At 51.9% G+C, this 24,105-nt stretch overlaps 11 protein-coding genes across 11 annotated transcripts; 7 read left to right on the top strand and 4 right to left on the bottom strand.

Annotated features, from left to right (window-relative positions):
• Positions 1-112: 112 nt before the first annotated feature.
• On the bottom strand, positions 113-325 carry IAQ61_007958 (uncharacterized protein; the record flags this gene model as incomplete). The annotated part of the gene is made up of 1 exon (XM_066097802.1): positions 113-325. One exon carries the CDS (start codon positions 323-325, stop codon positions 113-115), a length of 213 nt encoding a protein of 70 aa, XP_065952299.1.
• A 516-nt stretch (positions 326-841) lies between these two features.
• Positions 842-1,108, top strand: IAQ61_007957 (uncharacterized protein; the record flags this gene model as incomplete). Its single annotated transcript, XM_003840531.2, has 1 exon — positions 842-1,108. The coding sequence occupies one exon, from the start codon at positions 842-844 to the stop codon at positions 1,106-1,108; it is 267 nt and encodes an 88-aa protein (XP_003840579.2).
• A 98-nt stretch (positions 1,109-1,206) lies between these two features.
• Positions 1,207-5,724, bottom strand: IAQ61_007956 (uncharacterized protein). Its single transcript, XM_003840532.2, has 3 exons — positions 5,021-5,724; positions 2,257-4,928; positions 1,207-2,198 (listed from the first exon to the last, which is right to left on the bottom strand). Exons 1-3 carry the CDS (start codon positions 5,041-5,043, stop codon positions 2,137-2,139), a joined length of 2,757 nt encoding a protein of 918 aa, XP_003840580.1. The 5' UTR covers positions 5,044-5,724; the 3' UTR covers positions 1,207-2,136.
• Positions 5,725-6,583: 859 nt separating this feature from the next.
• On the top strand, positions 6,584-6,985 carry IAQ61_007955 (uncharacterized protein; the record flags this gene model as incomplete). Its single annotated transcript, XM_003840533.2, has 1 exon — positions 6,584-6,985. The coding sequence occupies one exon, from the start codon at positions 6,584-6,586 to the stop codon at positions 6,983-6,985; it is 402 nt and encodes a 133-aa protein (XP_003840581.2).
• A 994-nt stretch (positions 6,986-7,979) lies between these two features.
• IAQ61_007954 (uncharacterized protein) lies at positions 7,980-8,201 on the top strand (the record flags this gene model as incomplete). Its single annotated transcript, XM_066097801.1, has 1 exon — positions 7,980-8,201. The coding sequence occupies one exon, from the start codon at positions 7,980-7,982 to the stop codon at positions 8,199-8,201; it is 222 nt and encodes a 73-aa protein (XP_065952298.1).
• Positions 8,202-9,428: 1,227 nt separating this feature from the next.
• SDH2 (succinate dehydrogenase complex, subunit B) lies at positions 9,429-10,994 on the top strand. The gene is made up of 4 exons (XM_003840535.2): positions 9,429-9,572; positions 9,638-10,036; positions 10,091-10,242; positions 10,294-10,994. Exons 1-4 carry the CDS (start codon positions 9,527-9,529, stop codon positions 10,615-10,617), a joined length of 921 nt encoding a protein of 306 aa, XP_003840583.1. The 5' UTR covers positions 9,429-9,526; the 3' UTR covers positions 10,618-10,994.
• A 1,077-nt stretch (positions 10,995-12,071) lies between these two features.
• IAQ61_007952 (uncharacterized protein) lies at positions 12,072-12,422 on the top strand (the record flags this gene model as incomplete). Its single annotated transcript, XM_066097800.1, has 2 exons — positions 12,072-12,240; positions 12,322-12,422. The coding sequence occupies 2 exons, from the start codon at positions 12,072-12,074 to the stop codon at positions 12,420-12,422; spliced, it is 270 nt and encodes an 89-aa protein (XP_065952297.1).
• Positions 12,423-12,569: 147 nt separating this feature from the next.
• IAQ61_007951 (uncharacterized protein) lies at positions 12,570-15,088 on the bottom strand (the record flags this gene model as incomplete). The annotated part of the gene is made up of 7 exons (XM_066097799.1): positions 12,570-12,581; positions 12,635-13,319; positions 13,369-13,804; positions 13,859-13,918; positions 13,989-14,847; positions 14,899-14,989; positions 15,054-15,088. 7 exons carry the CDS (start codon positions 15,086-15,088, stop codon positions 12,570-12,572), a joined length of 2,178 nt encoding a protein of 725 aa, XP_065952296.1.
• A 1,009-nt stretch (positions 15,089-16,097) lies between these two features.
• IAQ61_007950 (uncharacterized protein) lies at positions 16,098-19,524 on the top strand (the record flags this gene model as incomplete). The annotated part of the gene is made up of 5 exons (XM_003840540.2): positions 16,098-16,166; positions 16,296-16,510; positions 16,831-17,276; positions 17,323-19,362; positions 19,412-19,524. Coding segments are annotated over 5 exons (2,883 nt in total), but the record flags the coding sequence as incomplete, so codon positions are not given.
• Positions 19,525-20,407: 883 nt separating this feature from the next.
• Positions 20,408-21,217, bottom strand: IAQ61_007949 (uncharacterized protein; the record flags this gene model as incomplete). The annotated part of the gene is made up of 1 exon (XM_066097798.1): positions 20,408-21,217. The coding sequence occupies one exon, from the start codon at positions 21,215-21,217 to the stop codon at positions 20,408-20,410; it is 810 nt and encodes a 269-aa protein (XP_065952295.1).
• Positions 21,218-21,591: 374 nt separating this feature from the next.
• ATG5 (autophagy protein 5) lies at positions 21,592-22,914 on the top strand (the record flags this gene model as incomplete). The annotated part of the gene is made up of 2 exons (XM_066097797.1): positions 21,592-21,900; positions 22,036-22,914. The coding sequence occupies exons 1-2, from the start codon at positions 21,769-21,771 to the stop codon at positions 22,912-22,914; spliced, it is 1,011 nt and encodes a 336-aa protein (XP_065952294.1). The 5' UTR covers positions 21,592-21,768.
• Between the last annotated feature and the right edge of the window lie 1,191 nt (positions 22,915-24,105).

The following is a 24,105-nucleotide window of genomic DNA, read 5'->3' as shown; positions in this document are numbered from 1 at the left end:
CCAGCAAGCCAGCAAGGCCGGCGTGATATCCCGCCTAATCGATAAGATAAGCCAGCCCTTGCCGGAACCGATACCGGTACCCCTGCACTCCCTCAGTCAGTCAAGTCAGCCCTCAGTCCACCGCCCAGCCCCAAGCCGCCCCTCCCCCATTCAGCTCTCCTCCTTCCTTCCCTTCTTCCTTCCTTCCTTCCTTCCTTCCTTTGGCGCCTTCGCCTTTCGCCTTTCGCCTCGCCTCGCCTCGCCTCGCCTCGCCTGGCCCTGCTCGGCGCGGGGTCCAAGTATGACGTAGCCAAGCGGGGTCCAACACCAGACAAACCATCTCCATTGCTCCTGTGAAATGGATCATCTTTGCAGGCGAAGGACACACGGGGTGCCCAGCTTTGAAGCGTCACTCTACCTGACGGTGTAATCTACCCAAGAAGAAGCAAACACCCAACATAAAAAGGACCGATGTTTACTCAAAGAGTAGCCAATGTGCAGGCCCCAAGCACCATGTACCACAGCAGCTCCCACTGTGTCATGGTTGAGGGGAGAGGGGCTACATCCTGCTTTTCTCGGGCTATGGGTGACTGGGATTGAATTGGGTTAGGTGGGCCAAGGTTCGGTAGAGTAGAGTAGAGTAGAGTAGAGTAGTACTAGGTGCGGCTGTGATGATCGTCGAAGAGGTCAACGGCAGGAGTGAGTAAGGGTATAAATAAGTGGCACGCCGACCCCTCTCTTGTGTCTTCCTTTTTCCTTCAAACAAACCAGCTTTTCGACCACCACAATCCATCCGTTCTCCTGCTTACCTACCTACTTTCCACCTCCCCCTCCACAACTCCATCTCCACCTCCACCTCACAATGGACTTTGTCAACAAGATGACGGGCGGCAACACGGGCGGCAACAGCGCCAACGAGCAAGTTGCCCAGGGCCAGGGTCAGGGCCAGAACCAGCAATCTTCTTCCTCCTCCTCAGGCGGTGGCTTCCTCAGTGGCATCGGCGACAAGCTCAACTCTGCTGCAGGCGGCGGCCGCGAGAGCGAGAAGAATGAGGATTATCTTGACAAGGGTGTGTCCTTTCCCCCACACCCCCTCCCAACTCCCCCAACTCCCCCAACTCTGCGGTGATGGGTGTTCGTATCATGCATGCGCAAAATGTCAGAGTCGAATGCTAATGCCATCTCACGTACGACTAGGCGTCGACTACGTACAAGAAAAGTTCTTGGGCAAGGGTCCTCAGGATAACGAGGTATGTCGTCATCTTCACCACAACCACCATCCACCCCCTATCCCTCAACACCACGCAAAGCTAACCACAACTCCAGTCCGCCGTCGAGCAAGCGAAAGACGAACAAATCAGTGATATGCTCCGGGGACAATACAAGTCCGCCACGGGCTCAGAGATCCCCATCAAGGACAAGGAGACTCGTCTGGGATAGAAGACCGTTTACCCATGGGCTGAGACAGTCATGACGGATGATAACTGGCTGACGGACAACGGCTATATCTATTTCGTATGCTCGTGGGCTTGGGACTTCCCGGGGTGTGTGTGTGTGGGAGCAAGCCAGAGTTACCGGTATCTCTCGATCCTACACCGTACGGCCAGTCGGACAGCCAAAACCCTCATGAGGGATGATTATGATCCAGAATAGGCCATAGTCGAAAATGACATCTTTCAGCAACATCCCCTTTCTCCATGACGATGACTTGTCTTGCTCCCACTACTCCTTCCCCTGTCACAAAGATCAGCACCAGAACAAATCACAAACACTCCTACAACTCTGAAAATTTACAAAAGACTGTACAATTCAACGTGATCTAAGAATACTCATCATCATCATCATCATCATCGTCGTCGTCAGCAGTACTCGAAAACTTCTCGTTACATTCCCAAACGCCGCCCCATGCACGCTCGCTCGCTTGCTTTGACATTTGATCATTCCATAACCTGGTCACCTTTATTTTTCAATTCCCCACACCCAAACCCATTCCTATCTTGTTGCACACACAAAGCACATCCTCTCTTACATTGTCTATTCATGATCCACCATAACGTAGTGAACCGTATGAGGGTATCTTACTTGCCAGACAAAGTGTCAACAGGGCACAATGGTTGCAGCTCTTCATACAAAAGCGAATGAGATACCTCGACAACACTATGGCGAGCTCGTGGGCGCACGGCGGATCTTTGCCAGTCTGTTGAGGACACCTAGGAGACCTATCTCGCTGTTAGTACATGTGCTCGGGCATGTGCTGCCGAAGAGAACAAAACTTACCAGTCGTGCCATTGGTAAGGGTGGAGAGAGCGACGGAATTGCGGTCGCCGACGGTCACGGTCTGCACATGCGGAATGATACCGTCATCCTTGAGTTGCTTTGCCCAGCGGAAGACATTCTCGTCACTGCGATCATTGCCGGCAACAAACAAGAATTCTGGTCTATCTGCGTCGGTGTACTTGTTCATAATGTGCTGTGCTGCACTCGCTTTGTCAAAGTCCACGGGCTCAATAACGACTGTGTCTTTGGAGGGGATAGCCTTGACTCGCTGCTGCTCGCACGCATCATTAATGTGGTTGGCACAGTCACCAGCGTGGCGGGTGGAGGAATCGTTGTCGTGGCCCTTTTCGTAGTGGAAGATGAGGGAGCAGTGCCGTTCCTCTACTCGACTATCTTCGACTCGCTCCAGGTAGTACTGCAAGATAGGCTTGACAGACTCTTTCCATTTGATAGTCTTCTCTTCGTCTGGAAATTGTATCCACTCATCTGAATTGCTCTCTCGAAGGAAACATCCGTTCTCAGCGATGAGTCCTAGGCCACGAACGCGATTGAAGATGAGTTCCATTTCGCGCACAGTGCGGCCACTCATGACGTAGACAGTGTTGCGTTCATCGGCTACGAGTTCGTTCAGGACAACAATGACGCGTTCTGTGTTGGTGAGGACAGTGTTGTTAACAGATCCGTACGAAGCGAGCGTGCCCTCGTAGTCGAGAATGAATAGACGGCGCGCTGACTGGTCATATGTAGGAGTAATCTCGCTCAGCTTCAATCGTGGTATCGACATCGTGTCACGCTTGAACTGTTCGTCGTGTACTTTGGCTAAGTGGGCGCTCAGGTTACCAACCCAAAAGTCGCCCGTGTGATGCATGACCATGTTACGGAGCTTAGCATACCGACGATCCTTCTCTTCATCAGTCATCTCCAGAGCGATCCTAAAAGCTTCAGCGATGTTGTTATAGTCCCATGGATTGACTGATAGTTCGGCACCCTCAAAGATGGCAGCACTGCCAGTGAATTCACTGAGAATCACTGGACTGTGTTTCTTGCTGCTCGCTTTTCCATCTTGGCAAATCACGAATTCGTGACACGTCAGGTTCATGCCCTCACGCAAGCTTGTGATGGCAAGTGCATCCGCTATCGAGAGCAAAGCAAGATATTGCGAAAATGCGATGTCTTGTCGCAGAAAGATAAGCGGGTTGTGTGTCAGAGTGGAGTGGACTGCATCGATGCGGGTAACGATCTCAGAAACAGTCGCCGCCAGCTCAGTGTCCTCAGTCGTAGAGGTTGCCACTTGGATCAGGACGACCTTGTCTTTCCACTCCGGGTGCTTGTTCAAGAACAACTCGAATGCTAGCAGCTTTTGCCGTACACCCCGGATGCTGTCAAGCTTATCGCGTGCTACGATGACCTTCTTGCCCTCGTAGCGTTTCTGCATAGTCTGTATCCACTCGAGTACTTCCGGCTCCTCACGTGCAAGAGCAAGCGTTCGGGGATCAATACCAATAGGTGATGCCCAAACGTTGACGAAGCGATTTTCGAGTTGCACACCATCCTCTGTAGCTTCTACAGATAGAATTCTGCTGCACGTTTGGAGGAAATGGTGGGCATATTCTTGTGTCTGGAAAGCAACGAGGTTAGCTCCCAGCATACCATCGAGCAGCTCCTTGCGAGCGGCGAGACAACGGAAGACCTCCGATGAAGGGAAGGCGGTATGTAGGAAAAATCCGATTTGGGCATCCGGAAGTTTTTGTCGGATCATATAAGGAACCAGACATAGATGGTAGTCGTGAATCCAGATGATGTCGCCACGCTTGTAATTCTTGACGACCTTGTCCGCAAAGGCTTGGTTGACCTTCACGTAGTAGACCCACGAGTGATCCAAAAAGGCCTTGCTCTTGGGGTGGTCTGGGATGATGTAGTGGAAGACGGGCCACAGGATGGTCTTGCAGTAATGGGCGTAATGACCATCGAAGTCCTTATCGCTGACAAAGACGGTCAGAGCCTCGTGCTCCTCTTCGAGCTTCTCATAGATTTCTGTCTTTTTCTCCTCATTCAAGCTGTCTGTGGGGAAGCCGATAAGACCGACAGTAAGGATGTTCTCCATACCCTTGTTCTTGACAGCGGCGCGGATGGCGTTGGAGAGGCCCCCGTTACCCTGCACAGCAGGCACTACAGAGTACTCAGTAGACCAACGTGGATCCGCCGTCAACCGTGCGACTTGCTGCGAGCCTTTTGATCGTTCCCTCTGGGCCTGTGCCCGTTCTTGTGCCTTTGCATATTCCAAGATGGTGTCTGGCGGTGCAGGCTCGGTCCTCAACGCGGGCTGATTGAACAGGCCGTGTGCACCCCACTCTGGAACATGGGCATCGCTACGGACCAGTCCTCGAGGATCAGTCGGCTTCGGGAAGTGTGTAGCGGCGCTTGGCTGTCCGGGAGTGAAGAAGTCTTCCTGCTCCAGCATGCTCAATGGCGTCTTGGGGAGCTGGATGTGCGAAGGCGGCGCCCGCTTAAGGAGACTCTGTGGTGCATCCTCATGCTTGCTTCGTGCACTGGCCACAGAGGCCTTTCGACCAATGTCACAGAGTTTCGGTGGAGTGGGTGCGGCTGGAGAAGGCTTTGGGGAGCTCGCGCGTGTTTTGACCTCGTGGAAATCAATTGTATATGGAAGAAATCTGACGTGTTAGTTGCTGGTGTCGAGGAGAAGCTCTTAAGCGAGAGCTATGTCTATGTTCGCTGGGGGATATGCTGCAGAGGATATACCTACAGAGACACGACGAAAGTAGTCATGGTGGACGGTGGTTCTGGCGCAGACGCCCGTCGAGATTAATGTTTGTCAAGCGGTGAGCAGGATGCTGACGGGTGCTTGTAGGTGAAATAGCAGGAAAGGAAGAAGATAGATTGTAGGAGTCTAGGGAAGGGTTGTATGTAGAGGTGGTATGGAAGAGAGAGGAGGTTCCGGTAGGTTCGATGGAAGCGTTTGGCTATCGGCCAAGGGAAGAGTCGCAAACGCGCGTGCTTTGGCAGCCCCTCCAGGGTAACACGGTGAGTCCAACAAGAATTGCACAGGCCTAAAGGAGCGTGCTTGACCTGGCGATGGGATTTTACTTCCTTGATTGTGCGAGCTCTCACGGCCACGGATGGCTTTTTTCTTTTTTTTCGTTGCAGCACACGTCGCTTGCAAAGACATGCCCGCGACAACGGTAGGTATGACGTAGCAGTTACTTCGGGCAGCCACAGCTACTTTAAGAGCATTGCATGGGTCTGGGTCTCACGGCAACCTGCGTGCCGCCCTTGCAAATGCAATTTGAGTCGAGTAACATCATCGTTACGATAAGGCCAAGGCTTCACTCTCTGCTGGTGTTGAGAGAGTCATCGGTGGTCATACTGTTAGCTAGTACAGCCAGCTGTCGAATTGGAGACCCTTGAACAGGTGCAAACGTTGCCCGTTATGGTTGCTGTGCACAGTCGGTCCGCCAATGGGACGGGAGACGCACCCGCACCTTGGCCCAGCCGTGCTCATGGCAATCCTGAGCATTGGATAGCATGGCTGCTTTTCTGATGCTGCACATGTGGCATGTTGGTAGTTAGTTGGCTACTCTAGGTAGTTGGCTAGGTAGAGTAATACGAAATACTGGTCCAAAGGTGGGAAGAGGGGCATGTACCTAGTTGGTAGTCGGCAACTCGGCGCAGCCCATGCCTTCCTTTTTCCTTGTCTGCGCGTGACTCACCGTCATGGTATTTGCAACAAATCTCCATGGGACTGTGTGAGAGTTCCATCTATGTACTTGTACACACCTGCATATACGGCTTCTCTGCGGTTCGCTGAGTCTGGAAACCCCCCACAATTCAACAACGGGACGTTTGCACTGTTTTGGCTCAAGACAGAAGAGGAGGGGCTCCGTACGCAGACCGTACGGTATATAGATCGACGATCTCATGAGAAGCTGTTGAAAGATGGGGAACTGATGCCGACCCTCCTAACTTATTGTGCTCGTAGGTACGTACATGGACGCTTCGCTCATCCCAAGCGTGTGACGTGCAAAGGATGACATGAATGCGTAGAGTACCGAAAACTGTACATGATGCTAGATTTTTTTTTATAGAAAATGCAGACAGATGCAGAGGATCCACAGTCCGCGCATGCTTTGTGTAACACAGTACAAGGCACTATTGTAGTATGTATAAGAGCTGATCAGCGACGCATCGAGACAATGCACGCCATCACGTGATGGCGCGATACCTCGAAAGCAGTTGATATCAAGCTGCAAGCCCCAAGCAATGACTGGTCTTGCTCCATAGCACCGACCTTTGCCTGTTAACCAGTACGATGGCCGCCATGACGGTCGCTCGACCACCAATTCATGACATTCTGCAGCGTAGATTGCTCCATCTCGACTGCAGCGCTGACCTCCAGCCCTATTCGCGAAACCTTGGCCCAGGCGTGCAAGAGAAGGCATTTCAGTGGACTAGCGATGTCCTGAGGGCCCAGCTGGAAGAGCATCGCGAGTTCCTGCTCCGTCAGCAACAACATGAACAGGGAACACTGAATCCCATTTTGCAGTCTCGCACTCCTGTAGCTCCCGGTCCAGAGAGTATGCCACGAAGTCACGATACGCACGCGCACATGCACGCCACACCATTGTTTCGCCCTGTTAGCCAGCCACAGCGCACAGCCTATCGTTCGCCAGTGGCCACCCGCTCCGAAAACGCACACTCCAATTCCTGGTAAAATAGAGACTTACCCACTGGCGCTACGCGACCCGTTAGAACGGTACAGCCGTCAGTCAGCAACGATACCAGACAATAGTTCTTTGCATCACCTCATATATAAACTAGGATTTAACTATAGAAGCGACGAGCACGAGGTCGCAATAACATACTGAAGACCTTGGACTGCAAGCAATGAAGGAAGAGCAACCGTCTTTTTTAGGCAGTGAGGCCGAATGCATCACTGATGCACCATAGCATGGCTCAGTGCTTTGCTAGCTTTATACTATGTTCGAAAGACCACGCGGCCTAAAATCTATGCATCAACCTCTATCCCCCCCTTTTTCCGACCCTCCGTTTCCATCTGCAGAAGAAAAAAGAGGAAGACCGACCCAGTGTCAAGCAGTTGTCGATTTGGGCAGACGCAGATCACGCGATACAATGACTGTGCTGCACTTCTTCTTCCCAGGGTCTCTACGAATCTGGAGCAGAGAGGGGGGTGCCTGTCTATAGATCCAAGGAGTGGTAAGGGTAGGGGACAATGGGTTATATTATTGATACCCTGGAGCCTTTGGGAGCAGCGGGTCAATACTATACATGATATGCACGACGCGCAGGGCACAATGACTCTGGGACATGTCGATATACGCTGCGCAATATCCCAGTCATTCAGAAATACACTATCATCTTGACATTGGAGACAATTGGCACATGGTCTTGCACTCTCCACAAAACTCAACCCACTACTTCCAAAAGTGACTCGTTGGCCATTTCATTGATTCGTCCGAAACAATCGACTTCACGACCAAAGCTCCATGTGCGTCATATAGCTAGGACACCACATTATACACAAATACCCGCAATCTTTATTGTGGCCAAGCATTCAGAACAGCACCTGCAATTCTCGCGCACCGCAAGTTTTCCAGGTCTCTCACATGCTTCCCTCAGAACACCTTCCTAACCCGGTAGTTCTGCGAAAACATGTCGATCGCGGTGAGCACGTTCCGCCAATAACCATGCATGCAGCCAACCTCATCAAACTGTTCCGTGAACGGTCGACGCAACATGATCGCTCAAAAAAAAACATCTTCGCCACGGTCGCACAACATATGCCAGACTCCACCATTGCAACCTCGCACTCGCCTCCCCTGCGTACTCACTCATCACAACGCACGCCATACCCTCTAAACTCACAACACCCACACATCACCAACACCAAAGATAATGGCACCCCGTAACATCCCCTCCTTCTATATCCTCTGGCATCTCTACCTCGAGCCTCTCCTCGCCCTTAGCGGAGCTTATTATCTCCACTTCGCCCCATCCATCTACCATTCCTACATGCCGCCGTCCACGTCCTACAACCCTACATCGCAAATCGTCTACGACCAGCTCGCCTCGTCTTACGTATTCTTCGCCTTCATAGAGGGCGTGGCACTAAGAGTTGTTGATGATTTGCCGACGTGGCGCGTTCTCGTGTTTGGGCTGGCATTATGTGACGCGGGACATTGTTATGCGGCGTGGTATGCGATGGGAACGGAAGGGGTACTGGATTGGGCGGCGTGGAGGGCGAGGGATTGGGTTGCGAATGTTTTGAATGTTTTGCCGTTGGTTGTGAGGGGGGCGTTTTTGATGGGGGTTGGTATGGGTGGCGGGAAGGAAGGAGGGAGGACGTGATGAGGGGATGGTGATCTTGGTGGACTACAGATTTCTTATAATACCATATATTGCCTGAGTATATTGCTGCGAGAGGGGACTTGTGGGGATTTCCAACCGGCGAATGAGATGGGTCGCGGTACGATTATGAGCCCTGGGTTGATGAGACCTGCAATGTCATTAAAGAGCATGGACAGCCGGCGATTCAAACTTGGTCTAATGGGACATGTATATTTTGCACTGCACGCAAGTCTCACATGATGGTAGCATCCTTCTCTTTCCGTGACCCTATCTTACTGCACGATGATTAGCAATTCCATCTGAGCGGTATGTACTCTCGTGGAACTCCTTTTCTCGAACAGTGCTAAAGTCTATATTCACCAAGGTTATGTAGTCGTCCTCCTAATCTCTGGGCTAGGGTTGGAGGCACATCAGAGCGCACAAGAACATCGAGTCAATCTTCGGCAACCTCATAGTACAGCCGAACACTAACCCATAAACCACACAGTACAGTACCCTTCCCACACAACGAATGCTACAAAATATTTGCCAGAATGAGCACATGTAGATAATCCAGGGAACCATCGTTGGTCTTCTGGATTGCTGCATAGCATGGCCAGCACACAAAATTGTAGAGCTTGCGCAGGCCGGCCGAGACGTTTTGTTGCGATTGCGACCACAGATGCGCATTCCGAGTGTTGACGTGAGAGACGATGATTTAGTGGCGTCGCAGTGGAAATATGCCGGGATCTTCCGAACAACCGATCTGACCAATGAGCGGCCACTTTTTGCCTTTTGTCATAACCGAGGCGAGCCTTGAGTGGCGGCGGTCCAACTCGATGATTGCAACACTTTGACCTTGGACGACATCGACAATCCCACACTCTCCACTCCACAGTCCCACACCATGGCTTGCGTACGCTCCTTCGCACGTCTAGCGACCAGGCGGACAGGTTCGTACACCTCCCATCGCAACATGCGGTCAACAATTGCGCTCCTTGCTAACCCTCAGCGACAGCTGTCCGACCTGCAGTTTTCGCCCGCGGCTTTGCCTCTGTCACCGACGTCCACGCACGCGACCCCATCTCCAAGGTTGGCGAGAAGATTGTCCCTGACGCAGCACGGAAGCCTGTCTCGGAGAAGGAGACTTCGACAATCAAGGAGCCAGAGCCTACCAAGGATGCGAAGACCAAAACTTTCCACATCTACCGCTGGAACCCAGATGAGCCATCATCCAAGCCAAAGATGCAGTCATATACCCTTGATCTAAACAAGACGGGGCCCATGATGTTGGATGCGCTCATTAGAATTAAGAACGAAGTCGACCCAACCTTGACCTTCAGGCGGAGTTGTCGTGAGGGAATTTGCGGAAGTTGCGCCATGAACATTGATGGTGTCAACACCCTCGCATGCCTTTGTACGATGCCCAGAGTTATTTATATATCTTACCAGCGCTGACAGGTTTGGACAGGCCGTATCCCCACAGACACAACCAAGGAATCTCGCATCTACCCGCTACCCCACATGTACGTCGTCAAGGACCTCGTGCCTGACATGACGCTCTTCTACAAACAATACCGCTCCGTCAAGCCCTACCTCCAGCGCACTACGCCCGCTCCCGACGTATGTACCTCCGTCAGCTCATTTCTCCCATTCCACTAACAATTTTTACAGGGCCGCGAATACCGTCAAACCAAGGAAGACCGCAAGAAGCTCGACGGCCTCTATGAATGCATTCTCTGCGCCTGCTGCTCAACATCCTGCCCATCATACTGGTGGAACCAAGAAGAATACCTCGGCCCTGCCGTCCTCCTCCAATCATACCGCTGGATCGCTGACTCGCGAGACGAGCGCAAGGCCGAGCGCCAGGATGCCCTCAACAACAGCATGAGCTTGTACCGCTGCCACACCATCTTGAACTGCTCGAGGACTTGCCCCAAGGGCCTCAATCCTGCTTTGGCTATTGCTGAGATCAAGAAGAGCATGGCTTTCGCTTAGGAGGTTTTATTTTTGGTCTGGTGGTAGTTATGATGGGATGAGCAAGGATGGAAAAACTCGGGGGAAGGAAGGCTAGATAAGGGGGGGAAGCTGTGTACCATTCACTGCATGTATATCGAAATTTTCATGATTGTTTAGCAGTTTGCCCTCTGCCTTTGAGCAGAGTACTTGTAACAACCTCTTTTTTATTTCATCCTCGGAGAGTTATCTGTTCTGTTAGTATACAAGGCTAAATGAGTAGCGAGTCACAAATTCTTTTTCATCAAGACTTGATCGGTTTGAAAGTATGTGGGGTGATGTTTTCATCGAATGGCGGGGCCGTTGGATTTGGCGATGGAAGAAACGTCGAAATATTTGATGTGTCGATGCTCCCCACGTTCATTCCAGCGACGATCCAGTCTTATTTGGAACTTGGTTTTAGTAGGCAGTAGGTAGGTAGCTAGGTTATGTAGCTAGGTAATACCTCTCCCTACCAACGCTTGCCAGATCAACAGGGTCATTGGAAGGGAGTTGGTATTAGTATTCCGCCTGGCTACTGTGCTAGGTACACACCTTGAACTGTCGGGGAGAGGAATCAGGGGAACATTGATTAGCACGTTACATAGGACAATCGTCCAGATCAAACCGCGTGCAGACTTTTCCATGGACTTGCCAGGTCTGGAGAACTTGATGGATATCACAAAGTGCGGAACCATGCCGTTGATGTCCCCATAATACTGAATCTATGGCGCGCGTCTCACGATTTCTGGATATAAGTAGGTACATAATATAGCTATGGCTGGGAAGCTGGGGGAATAACAATCTAATAGTACTCAATCAACTCCGAACTCCACAGCCACGTTCCAGAGTCCAATCAGTGTCTCCCTCCACCCCCACCCTGAACACACGTACACATGCACATAACACTCCCCCGCAAATTGCAGATTCCTCTACCAGATAAGCATCATCCCATGAAGCTTACCCAGCAAGCCCCTGTGCCTCGTTCTTACTCATGCCAGCATGCAAGCATTGCCGCATATCGGGATTGGACGCCTGGCTGCTGCCTTACGAGCGCATGCGCTGCAGCACCTGTTTTGCTCAACTCCGATGTCTGTATGTATGACTCTGACACTGCTGGTCGCGTTGAGATGAGTGGGAGTGGGAGTGAGCAAGGGATGTGAGGAGTCATATGTGAAGTGAACTCCGAGTGTTGATGAGCTCTGGATCGGTGTGGCATGCGATGGAGTCATTCAGTGCTGTGGTGGGCTGGATATATAAATGCATGAGGTGGCGTGTGCTGTAAAAGGTGGTATGAAATAAAGGGATATTTTGTTTGCTTGAACGTCTGGCTTTTACTTGGTTTTGTTGAAATTCGATTATTTTGAGGGAAGAGAAATTGGAAAAAGGGGAATCGTCAAAGGGAGTTAATCTCTGTTGGAAAAATCTCAAACATCTATCGAGGATCATAATCAGCCATGTCGTCGAAAAGTCCTTCCAACACTGCCGCGCGCACCTCGACATCCTCTTTGCCGCAATACGCGGACGCAGCGACGCCGCCGGCGTATACGGTGGAAGATGCTTCCTCTGTGGTGTCGAAGGGTTCGACTTCGAAAAGTATGTTGCGAAAAATGTTTCATCGGGGTTGTGAGTTTTGCCTCGTGTTTTGTTCTTCTTTCCCATGCATGGAGAGTTTACTGTATAGCTTACTGACGACTTCTCTGGTAGCAAACGATGCGGTCCCAAGCCAGAGTAACAAGAGGCAGGAGGAGGCTGAGGCCAGGGAACGCAAGAATGCTGTGCTTGCTATGTATTATGCTACGCGATGATTTGTGATGGGATTGTCGTAGTTGGTATGACCTATGACCAGGGTATATCGCGAGCAGGAAAGACAGCTACATTTCTGTGAGATGATCTTCTTTGTCAAGATCCTAATACTGTTAGTTTATTAAAAGCACAGGTCTATCTTCCACCGTTCAAAAGAGATCCTGTGGTACGTAATCAGTGCTTATGCAATCTGGTAATTACTCAATGTGCTCACCGGATTATTCCACGTCGCATCATGGAGCCAGTCCAGAAAATCTTCCGCCTGGGTGGGAATCGGTTCCAGACCGTCAATGGTCGGCATATCGAAGAAACCCTGGCCAGATCCCGCAAGATCTTCACCATTCCCCAGTGCGCCATTCACAGGCGGTTCGTAGTTCAGTACCTCGTCAAGAACCTTGGCTAGCATCTTGTTCAACTCGCTACATAGTTTGGAATTGCCATCACCCGGCAGTACAATCCACTCAAGACAGGAGGTCAAGACGGATAAGTTGCGGATGACATCAGCACGGGTGACGGTGCTGGGGAGTGAAACGCCTTCGATTGTGCATCTGCGTAGCTCCAGGGCAAGCAAGCCAGCAGCGGGGAAGCAGTAGAATAGTACAACCGTGGGAAAGTGCCGCCGAGTTTCGTACACCCTGTTATTTGGCTTGGTCGAGACAAGCGACGTGGATAACAACTTTAGCGAAATCTCCAACAATACTGGAAGCGCTTGTTGAGTTTGTCGGTGAAGCAGTCGTTGTGTTTGGAAGAGCAGGTGCAGGTATTCCAGGTACGCTGAAATCAGACGTACTGTCATGCCGGCACCAAGGCCGATCCAAGCCTCCTCTTCGCTGTAGGTTTCGTATCGAAGGTGTGTTGGAAGCGCTTCCCACCAGGCTGTACATTCTGCTGATATCGCCCTGGCTCAATTAGTTTCTTTATACGCGAATCACGTGACACTATACCTACTGGATATTCCGAATTACATCGCTGTCCTTTACTCCAGCCAGACTCTGCTCCAAGAGCCTCTCCTTGAAGACGGCAAGTTGGCATCTCACTCTGATGTAGGAAGCTGGATAGGTCCTTCTATCCATATTCCACCCCGCACTATCTAGCCTGGAGAGCTGTTCGTTGAGTAAATTGGGGTCATCCGACGCGATAGCCTCATCGCTAACGTCCAGCTGTTGTCGCCGATCGCTATATCTCCAGCCCATCATAGGTGGACGACCAAAGAAGACGGCTAATGTCTTGTCTGATCGATATACTGCAGCGTAGATTCTTCTCCGCGACTCGCGTAGGAAAAGAGGTTCTTCATTGGCTCCCTCGGTGAACTCGCCTTCGCAGTGCATACCACTCGCATAGAGTGCGGACACACTGTCCCCCATGCGTCTCCAGGTTCCATGATCTAGTAGTTGTCAGCTGTTTGCTAGGGGCATCACAAGAAATTACGAGCACATACAGTTGTCTCCATAGAAGTTGCTGATGACCATCATGTTGGTGTAGACGAGCCAGACCATGACTGTAATCTCAAGTTAGCAGGCCTGGGTTCAAATAATGTTGGGGAATTCCGATCTGTCCATTGCACTCACTATCATTAACAGCGCCATGCACCTGGCATATGTTGATACAGTCGTTAGTTGCATGTATCACATCCTCAATGAAGCGATCTTTTTCTAGTTTCCTACCATCAGGAAGAGTGAATAGCGGATCATGGGGTGAAGTAAACTGGGCGTTTGAACCGGCTACCGCAAGGATCAAACCCAAGGTTTCCCACCGCAAGTTCTTCCCGGTTATCAAGGTATGGAATGCCGACGGGAGCATTGTTGAAGGAACCTTCAGAGGCCGAGCAGTATTCTTCGTCATTGCAGCATACAACAAATGTGAATCCGGTCCTGGCGTACTGAGATGCTCTAAATCCTGTCGGAGTTGAGGCAGGATGGAAAGAATCAACGGTCCGATCAGAGCAGATGCTTTGTTGGTATCAAAGTACATTTTCACCGACTTTTCGAAGAAGTCAAAAGGATTCAAGGTGGATACAATAGACGCGCCAATACCAAACTGACAATGTCGACTTCCAATAGTTTGGCTAGACGTCGAGGGAGTGACACTTAGCCGTTCTGATGGCTGTTCATGCACAGTGTCTGGCAAGGCACCCCGGTTCTCAGTAAACACAGCTGCATAGCTTGTAGATCCTAGGTAAAAGCTCCTGGTAGGATCCGAAGGTAGCTGGTTGGCTCTACTAGCACTCTCCGGTGGTGTCGGCCATGTGTTTGTGATGGGTCCTGTGTTGACATCATTTCTTAGAGTTGGAGGACTCAACGTCAACGAACTGAGCCGTCCATGATGTTGGGCTGATCGCGCTTCGGAGTTGGCTTTTCGACGACGAGGCTCTGGCTTCTTCCGTGGCGTGCCCGCAGGCTTAGTCATTGGATTTGGGTGATAGAAACACTTGAACAATCCATTAGGCGAGAGCATACGAGAATTGCGTCTCTGGCTTACTTGATCGACGATGCCACGAGTTTGGCACTTTGAACACGTTGGTGTTGCGTGGTCACACTTGATCTTCGAGATTCGGCATGGCTCACAGGACCTTGGTGGACGATGGTCAGGACTCGGCCTTGCTTGAGACGGTTCGGAGTAATCAAGTGTACTACCTGGGCTTTCCGTTTCTTCGCAGCTGGCTTGCCATGGTGACTGTTTAAAGAGGCTTCCTCGTGGAGCAAACAGTTCATGAGAGATTCACGACGGGCGCGTCTCATGGGTGTCCAACCAGCCGATACAGTTTGCTCCGATGTCCATGACTCCGTGGCCTGTCCTTCCCAAACTCCGAATGTCATTAGCGGCTGACTCCCATTGGCTGGACTTTCTTCGGAATATCTCGGACTCGGCCTCTCGACACACCAAGTACTACACACACGACAGCAGATGTCATAGAATGTCCTCTACATGGAACCATTCTATTATACACAGTGCCATTGCAATTTGTCGACAATCATTCCACTTACTCATCACGTACACACACAGATCGAGACACTGCAGAGAGACAATAGAGATCTAATACTACAAGTGGCCGTCAAGCGCAAGCGTTCTGCCAACATCTACGGTAGAATACCACGTCTGAATGTCGCGCCAGTCGTCTCTTTCGCTGCTCGACCAGCTGTGCCATGGTAAGAACATGATCTTTGCAAGGATAGCGCGCGGCGGATAGCTTGATACGTCGCTGTACCTACTCTAGGGAACGTTGCGCTCATGTTTGGCGTTTCAGCAAGGCAGAATTGGGGGAATTTGCCTGTACATGTGCTTGCGGGGACGCCGCTTTCCGCTCCGTTTACCCCGCCCACTCACCTCCACCAACCAACCGACTTCTCCATCCATTGCCGTCGTCATGCTGAGTACATCACCGCCACCACCAAATGGCTGACGTTTCAAGCATTTATTCACCAATTGGCACTCTTCCCATGTACGCTTCAATGTACGCTTCATGGCGGGATTGCATCACGCCGCGGTAGCCGCCTCGACATATTCTTCTCTATTGGTGCTCGCCAGATGTGATGCGCTGGCAATCACGAGTTTCATTCCCAGCACCGTTGTACTCCGCTGCTGCAGCCCGCCATGGAAAATAGGGAAGAATTGGCGTGGCATGCATTATCACGGGAACGATTGGCTTCAGCTCTTCACACATGTCACCATCCTCACAGAGCAACTCTTTCACCGGTGGTACCAGAGCCGCACTGGAGCCAGCTCACTTTCCGCTGGACGCTCCCTCAGTACCTACGGTAGCAGTGGCATCTGCTTTTCGTCTCACGAAGCACTGCCTTCATGCACGAGGGGCTGAAAAACATGTCCTGCGCCTCCCTAGGCCATAGCCCATCCAAGTTTCTTTGAATGTCTCATAGGTACTCGATGGATCAACGCAGGTTCAAGCAAAAGAATTGCGAAACACATCTCAGCAGCCCGCTCGGGGCTTTGTTCCTTCTGCCAAACATTTGGTGGTTTTGCAACACTACGCGACCAGCCGTTATGGGGTTTGGTGCGATCGGACGCTGTGCAATTTCATGCAGCTAGACCCAATGGCGGCAGCATGGGTGTTCACCGGTTTTCGTGGGGCAGCGTAAGATGGGCTCGACACCCGTCAGATGAGTACCCCGTCAGACGCTGAACACTCAGCCGCACTGAAACTGACTCTTTTTGCGCACTCAACCTTGAGTTGTGGTGGACGTCCTCTATCACGGCCGGAACATTGCGTTCATTGCTCTCCATCTTGCCCTCTTTGCGCGTTGTCCGGGGCGGATTCGCGCGGTTGGCCCTTCGTGACTTCAGGGTGATCAGACCGTGAGTCGGCGCTGGCGCCTCGATCTGCTAGGCTTGAACAGCCGCCTCTCTGATGGGCAAGGACTAACGGGTACCTAAATCCTATCCAGCGGTCTGTAGTTGCCATTTGCGCGTCATGGCCACTTTTCAGCAATACCCACAGCAGCATGAGCTTCCTCTCTTTCAGAACTTACATACGTTCCCTCTGGATCAATATGGGTTCCCACGGTCGAAGACGCCGACAGAATCACTAGTGAATCACACTGGATACTCTCCAGGTCCGCTCATAACTACGCCGCCTATCAGCCGCAACCCGTCGCAACCACCGGAACCATCCCAAGACTACACATCGGAGCCATTGCCATGGGACAATGGCAGCTTCTCCAACTCTCCCACCTCCGTGATGACTCCGGACCCTGAATCCATGGAGGTGGAAATGATAGACAGCTCTCAATTCTTCTACCCGCATCACGCGCAGAACATGTCCACCCAGGCTACCCACGGCGCCGTCTCAGCCATGGATACAAACATGTTCATATCGGGTCAGGATGTAATCAGCGATCAGGGTATGTTCTTTTGTTCATCTGGTAAGCTATTTGCTGATCGGAACAGCTGTGGATGCGGCCTTCCACGATACCTTGCTATCCGAATCCGAGCGATACCAGCATCAGTATGGTATGCAAGATCAGCAACTACATCCCATGGCGCTGCCACAGTATCAGCATTATGACACCCAACCGCTTCAACATGATCCATGGAATGGTCAAGGACCTGCTAGGTCTACTATTGTTCCGCGATCCGGCCACGTCATGTTTGATCCAGCTACTGAACAGTTGATCTCTTCTGGGTACGTGACTAACGTGGATACTTGGAGAATGAATCACCCCGAGCCGTCATACTTAATCTCACCGAGCGAGCCTACTATGCCACCACAAGACAACTTTTACTTCGCAACAGCACAGCATCTCGCCCAAAGCTCCCAGAATCAGATCCCGCGTACGCAGATGGCGAATCAGCTTCCGATAGAAATGCATCTAACAAGGGCATCGCCCCCACCAGATAACCAGGGTTTCATTAATTACGACGCTTCTTCTCCATTTTTCAGCGACTACCACACATCTAGCAACAACTTACCCTCTTCGTTGACGCGCACAGCTGGGAGCCATGTAGCACCATATGAGCCTGTCATCAGCCCAACCTTTGCAAGTCCAATTGGTTCCGAGGATATGCTGTCATCGTACACGCAGTCGGAGTCCGGAGTATCGGCAGACCGTTACTTCTCGAATCAGTTCATGCAAGGAGAAGTTATGCCATCCCAGACCTTGCAAGCGGATTATCTTCCTGACAGGAGTATGCCAGAGGCGACTTTCGACGCTTCCCCTGAGCCAGAGACGGCTCAAAGTGCAGCAGCCAAAGCTTTAGCCAAGTCTGGAGGTAGAGCACTTGGAACTCATCTTGAGCCTCAGGTCGCCAAAGCAGCACATGACATGCGGAGGATTGTGGCGTGCTGGCACTGTGTGCTACAAAGAGACAAGTGTGGCCCCGGTGAGATTTGTGAACGGTGCCTTAAGCGGTCTCAACGCCCGAATGCGGATCGTGGCCTAGGATGCTGTCGTATTAAGCTCGTCGATTTATCCGCATACTTTCTTCCCGCACTTGTCACGCAAATGCACGAAGACTCGAACCTTACTCACTTCGTAACCCAATACATTCATCAATGGGGCAATGTTGAACTCGAAGTTTACATGACCTGCGGACAAGATGGCATGCCGAGGATTCCCGTCAAAGTTTATGAATTTTCGCCACGAGGAAATGCGCTATTGGTACAGATACAGTACAACACTGACCCGAATACTCATCAGAGGGTGGCTGTCGAGAAGAAGAGCCCGGCATTGGGGATGGTGCATATCAACTATAACGAGGAAAAGAAGTACGACAAATACATTACTGACATTGTGGACCATCACTTGGACGCCTTTGGCGAACTCTGCTGGAAAGAAGATGACAATGACTTTCAACAAAAGTTGTTTAAGCTCATGACGAGAGTAAAAGCAAAGAACGAAGACGAAGCAAGATTACTTCACGAAGTCTTCCGCCTCGTTGTAGTCACGTACATCATGTCACACACCCTCACCATTGCAGAGGAGACCAAAGTTGCGACGCTCTCTCGCATGCGGTCCTATGGCGGCCAAAACTCTTACGTCGAGAACTACACATCACCACGAATGACGAATCGCCAATTGAAGTACTTCTTCTCGCGCCTACAACGCTCAATCCAGACTACTGTCCTCAACAAACTTCAGCAAATCTTCAAGTCGTCGAAAGGCTGTGACAAGTGGCTGGCAGCCTTTGTTACCGTACTAGGCATGTGCATGGCGCTGGAGGACCAACAGAAGACCATTCACCTCGTCATGGAAACCAAAGCTCGAACCGAGGGCATCGACCACAGAGATGCACAAGGTCAAGCAGACATTGCAAATCGCGAGATTGACGCCAGAATACACTTTGTCCAGCAGATTTTCCGCTGGAAGTACAATCGCAAGTGTAACCCCATTCGCGACGCTGATCACGCGTGGGACAAGGAGGTCGGATTTGGAGACTCGTCAAGCGTCAATTTTGTTCGCCAAGTCGTGCAACTGGTAAAGGACAATAGTAAGACGGACTGAACCGAGGGATTGAAACTTGCTGACGGTTGAAATAGCCGATTACCTACAAGGGCGACAACAAGTCAGCATCTCACCAGCCAATCAGACAAAGTACACCGCCCGGCTCGTTGGCCAGTTCTTGCTTTCCTTCTACATGCCCAACGCTTGAACTTGTCCTGCACCTGACAATTTGATTTCTTCCTCGTCCTTGAGGCTCACCTGAAAAGCCTCGGACACTTCCAGCCTACTCGCATGGCCCTACGTTTACGAGTCACACGGACAGCACATATTTTGTTGCTTTTGGAGTTTTTACAGCGCACGGCATGGCTATTCTATTTTTTTCCCCCCTTTGAAAAGTCCCACAATACGTTGGAAATACATCCATGCTGGTGAAGGCGAAATGACGGTTCTTTGAAACGACGTTTACGACTATTTTTTATACCCTTTTGGATATCTTGTCCATTTTGTGTTTTGTTAGGTTTGCAACATGTGCCATGGTCTGAGGGTTCGGGCTGTGCCTTGATGCCCCTCGAGATAGCATGTTGACGTCCTTTAGCATACATGTTTTTTTTTACCCCGGCTTCAAAAGCACTGTTTTCCCCTCAGGCATCATGTGTGGAGAGTTACTCGAGTTGGTGACGTGACGTCGCTGGTTCTTAACCGGTCACTGTGGGGGTTTTCATTTTCAAGGCCCGAGATGTGAGTTGTGGCGCGCGCGCTACTAGGATGCTTACAGCTTGACCGGTGAAAGGGACTATGGCTCAGCTGCGCATTTTCAGGAGTGCGCCTTGGTTGTGCGGGGCCGGGCCGGAGGTTTTGGTGCAAGTGTATGTGTATGTGTATGTGTATGTGCGTGATAGGCGCAGGATAGTCGGTTTGATGTTTGATAAACAGCTCATGACCTGCATTGGTGCGTGTATCCAATGTAATATAATATCACTGACAGCCGTGCAGCCAGGCGAGGGGCGGTATCATTCCATCTCACTCACTCGAACAACTGCACTCCTCCACCCCCCAATCCAACCTATTATAAACACCACCACCACCACCACTCACCCCTCCCGCCCCTCGCGCTCCAAAACCCCCACACAATCCCCCAACAACCCCATCAGCCGCCGCTGCACACTCCGCCCCGCAGGCGTATCCGCATGTCTCCCTGCCCCCCACCCAAACGGCAAAACCAGCCTGCGCCGCCCCTGCCGGTCAATCACGACCAGCGCGTCGAGCGGGAAGGTGCCGCCGCCTAGCGGGTGCATGAGACCCAGGCGCACAAAGTGGTTGCAGGTGGGTGTGGCGGCTTGGAGGAGGGGCAGGGAAAAGGGGGCGCGCGGGGAGATGCGGTGGGTCGAGGGGTCGTGGCAGAGGAGGAGGGGTTGGAGGGTTGGGGAGAGGGTGTAGAGGAATGGCAAGGCTGTGCTGTTTGTGTGTTTGTCAATGTGAGAGTATGTAATGGAAAATGGAAACACGTACCAGAGTAATTCATAATGGAGTTGTAAATTCCCTTGTACACAGAGAATCAACATGGACTCTCCTTTTCTATAGCGCGCCCAGTTGTCGTGTGCGGGTAGCGAGCTGTTTGGCGGCATGGCGAGGCGCGTGCTCGAGAGCAGGGCGTCCGTGTCAAACGGCCAGGCCTCTTTGGGCGTGGCGATGCAGAGCTCGTCTAGGTCGCATTGGGTGCGTGTCCGTTTGAGGGTATCGGTGGGTGGTGGGGAGAGGGCGGAGGCAGAGGCGCGCTCGTGAGCTTGTGGGATGGGCGTTGGGATGTGGGCGTGGGCGGGTTGGTGGCCATGATCGAGGTCGTCGTCTGGGTCGAGGGCGATGCGTGAGCGTTTTCGACTGAGGGGTGCAACGGTGGTCATGCTCTTGGGGTTCTTGGGGGATGGCGAGGATGAGACATGCAGATGTGCTATGCTTTGCCTTTTTTTTTTGTTTTGTTTTGGTGGAAGTAGTTTTGCGGAAGCCGAGGGACGAGGGATTCAAGATGCTTGGTCGGTGCTTGGAGTAGGGCGAAATTTGATGCGCAGGGAATCGAGATAACTACATGGCTGTATTGTGTACTGTGTAAGAAGGGGTGTGTGTATAATATGTGTGGAGTGGAGAGTATGGCGGGAGCATTGAGAGAGCTATGGCTGTCGCGAATTGCGAATAGAGAAGGCGCACGAGCAGTTGTTCCCCAAAGGCGATGCGCCCGCGCGACATGCGATTACATACTCTTACAATCTACCCTGACCTCATTCGACCAAACCAGGGCGGGCGACATTGGGGAAAACTCTCCCCCGCAACAGACCCGACAGCACCGATGTGTGGTTACGGAATTACCCCACCGTCCCCCCAAGTCCAGACTATTCTTTGCTTGACCTGCATAGCGTTGCGTTGCAGTGCAGCCCAGCGCTGTTCTTGACTCGGACCAATGACTTCACAAGACGCGGCGCGAGACGTGAGCAGTAGACTGCGGCAGAGCACTTGGAATGGGAGTATACCGCTGGAAATACGATTGCACAAGGGTGACTGTAGGACGTACGATCAAGGAGATGTGTATTTGGTATTATTACCCGCTTTTTCTTTGGCCTACTTCTTCTTCTTCTTCTTCTTCTTCTTCTTCTTTCTCTGTATCCCAGCGACTGTGGTGGTGGTTCTATGATAGCCTAGTGATGCAAAGACGCTGATGTGGTGATAGATACAATTCCCACGACTCTCGTATCTGGGACTGCTCATCCATAGACTCCATGCTTTCTTCGCAGACAGTCTGATTCATCCTGATGTCTCGCCGTCAGAGGCATGGCTGTCGTATGAAGGTGTACCGCTGAAATGGCATTATCCGCTGGGTTTGCTATATGATCTTTATTCTGGGGCTGAGCCTGCGCATCCATCGGACAGCTTGTCGACATCTTCCAAGACGACGTCTGCGGATGAGGAGCCATCCAAGCTACCGTGGCGTCTGACTGTCCATTTCTCGGATTACCCGACCGAACAGCTCGTTCATCTCGACGAGGAAGGCAAACATCTCCACGACCTGTTCATCCACAGCGTCAAGGAGGCAGACTACCTGCGAACGGGGACGGGCAAGACGGTCATGTTTCTGAGCAAAGAGGACAGCACGCAGCTGTGGGAGTCAGTCAAGAAACACGACTATGCGCTATACAAGCCCGTCAATCAAAAGTTGCTGAATCCCCAGGGTGTGAACCTGAGACATTTGCCTGTACGACTCTATCTCCCTCACGCGGCAGAGGACAAGGCAATCAAGGAGAAGGAGGCCAGCCCAGGTAGTGTCAGGGTTGTGCAGAGCTTGGTAACGCCGAATCTGTCCTCACGTGAGTTTCTTGTCCCCTTCACCGTGGTTTCGAAAGCTTATGATGTGACAGGACAACCACAGACCATCGGCACCGCCCTCAACCAGATCTTGCCCACTCTTTTCCCGAGTAGGAGAAGTCCACTTTTGGCGCAGGCGGTGTTGCATGGCGCTGTTCTGCCACTGAGCGCCAGTGTCGAAGCACTGATCCGAGCGACGGCCTATCTCGACGGCTGGCTGCACATTGCAGTCGTCATGATGGGATAAAGGAGAGAAGGACGAGTTGTGCACGCGTCTGTACGCGTCTCCACAGCCAGGTCGGATGGACTGCTTAGCCTGGAGAGTATGTTATTGGTAAACAAGGATCAACGGTACGGCAGCAGACATGCCGAGGCAGCCTACTGCAGGTGTCCAATGTACGTGCATCGCCAACTTGCTTGCGTCCCGATGTGCCATGGTCCGCCCTAGAGAAAGCGGTTCGAACGGGGGAAGTGTGCATTGGCGGGTGGACAGATTCATGACGGCCAGGGCATCAAACACATCCAGTAGCCACTTTGTTCAAACAGAAAGGCCAGTGAGTCCACGTCCTGCTCGTGCCTGTTGCGCCCCGGATCTTGGCACAAAGCTTAGTGATGATCTCGGCTGCATGTACTCTACAGGAAGGGAGGGCGGGCATCCCAGGCAAGACAGACTGGCCGGAAGTCTGAGCGTTAGAGCCATCTGCGTAGCGCGTGCGGCTGCGAGTCTCGAGGTGAGAAAAATGAGGCATTTCTCCCTTTGCGACCGGGGTTGCCATCTGTCAGGACAGGCGCAGATAAGGAAAGCCGGGGGCGAGGGCCGATGACATAACTCGTGCGAGATGTCTGATGCGCCAGAACAGTTAGTAGCATGAGACATGAGATGGGGCCGAGCGGTATGGTAGCGTCGGCGGTCAGCGTTTTGGTGTGTGTGAAGCTCACCGCAGCCGCGACTGGAGATGGGATCGGTCAACCAGGTACGCGACGACCAAAGGTGTTTGAAATGGGCCATGAAGCTGGAGACTTTGCTGGCTACTGTCTCGCTCTCTCTCTCTCTCTCTACACCGTATGTCAGAGGATGTTGTGGATGCCAGCCCACGTCTTTGAACGAAGCCGTGTGGCCGACACAGGTAGGTCATGGGCAGTGGAAACCCCCCATCTTCTCCACAGCCGGCACACAGGCGCACTGATTCCCCGTGACCGTGACCGTGACCGTGACCGTGACTGAACATTTCATTTTTCATTTCACACAGGCGGCCGACAATGGAACTTGCTGTCACCATCGAGTCGAGCTGTGGTGGGAAAGAAGAAGAGGGATTGAGGATACATTCTGGCGCCATTGGCTGGTTTCAGTAGCTTCGACTAGCCACCCTTCCCCCAAGCTGCTTACAGTTTAGCTTGGGAAGCAAGCAGGGCAAAGCTCTCCCCAGCCTCCTCCAGT

Source organism: Plenodomus lingam, assembly GCF_022343315.1.
Source record: "Plenodomus lingam strain CAN1 chromosome Unknown contig_3, whole genome shotgun sequence".
NCBI lineage: Eukaryota > Fungi > Ascomycota > Dothideomycetes > Pleosporales > Leptosphaeriaceae > Plenodomus > Plenodomus lingam.
This window is presented reverse-complemented; position numbering and strand designations above follow the sequence as displayed.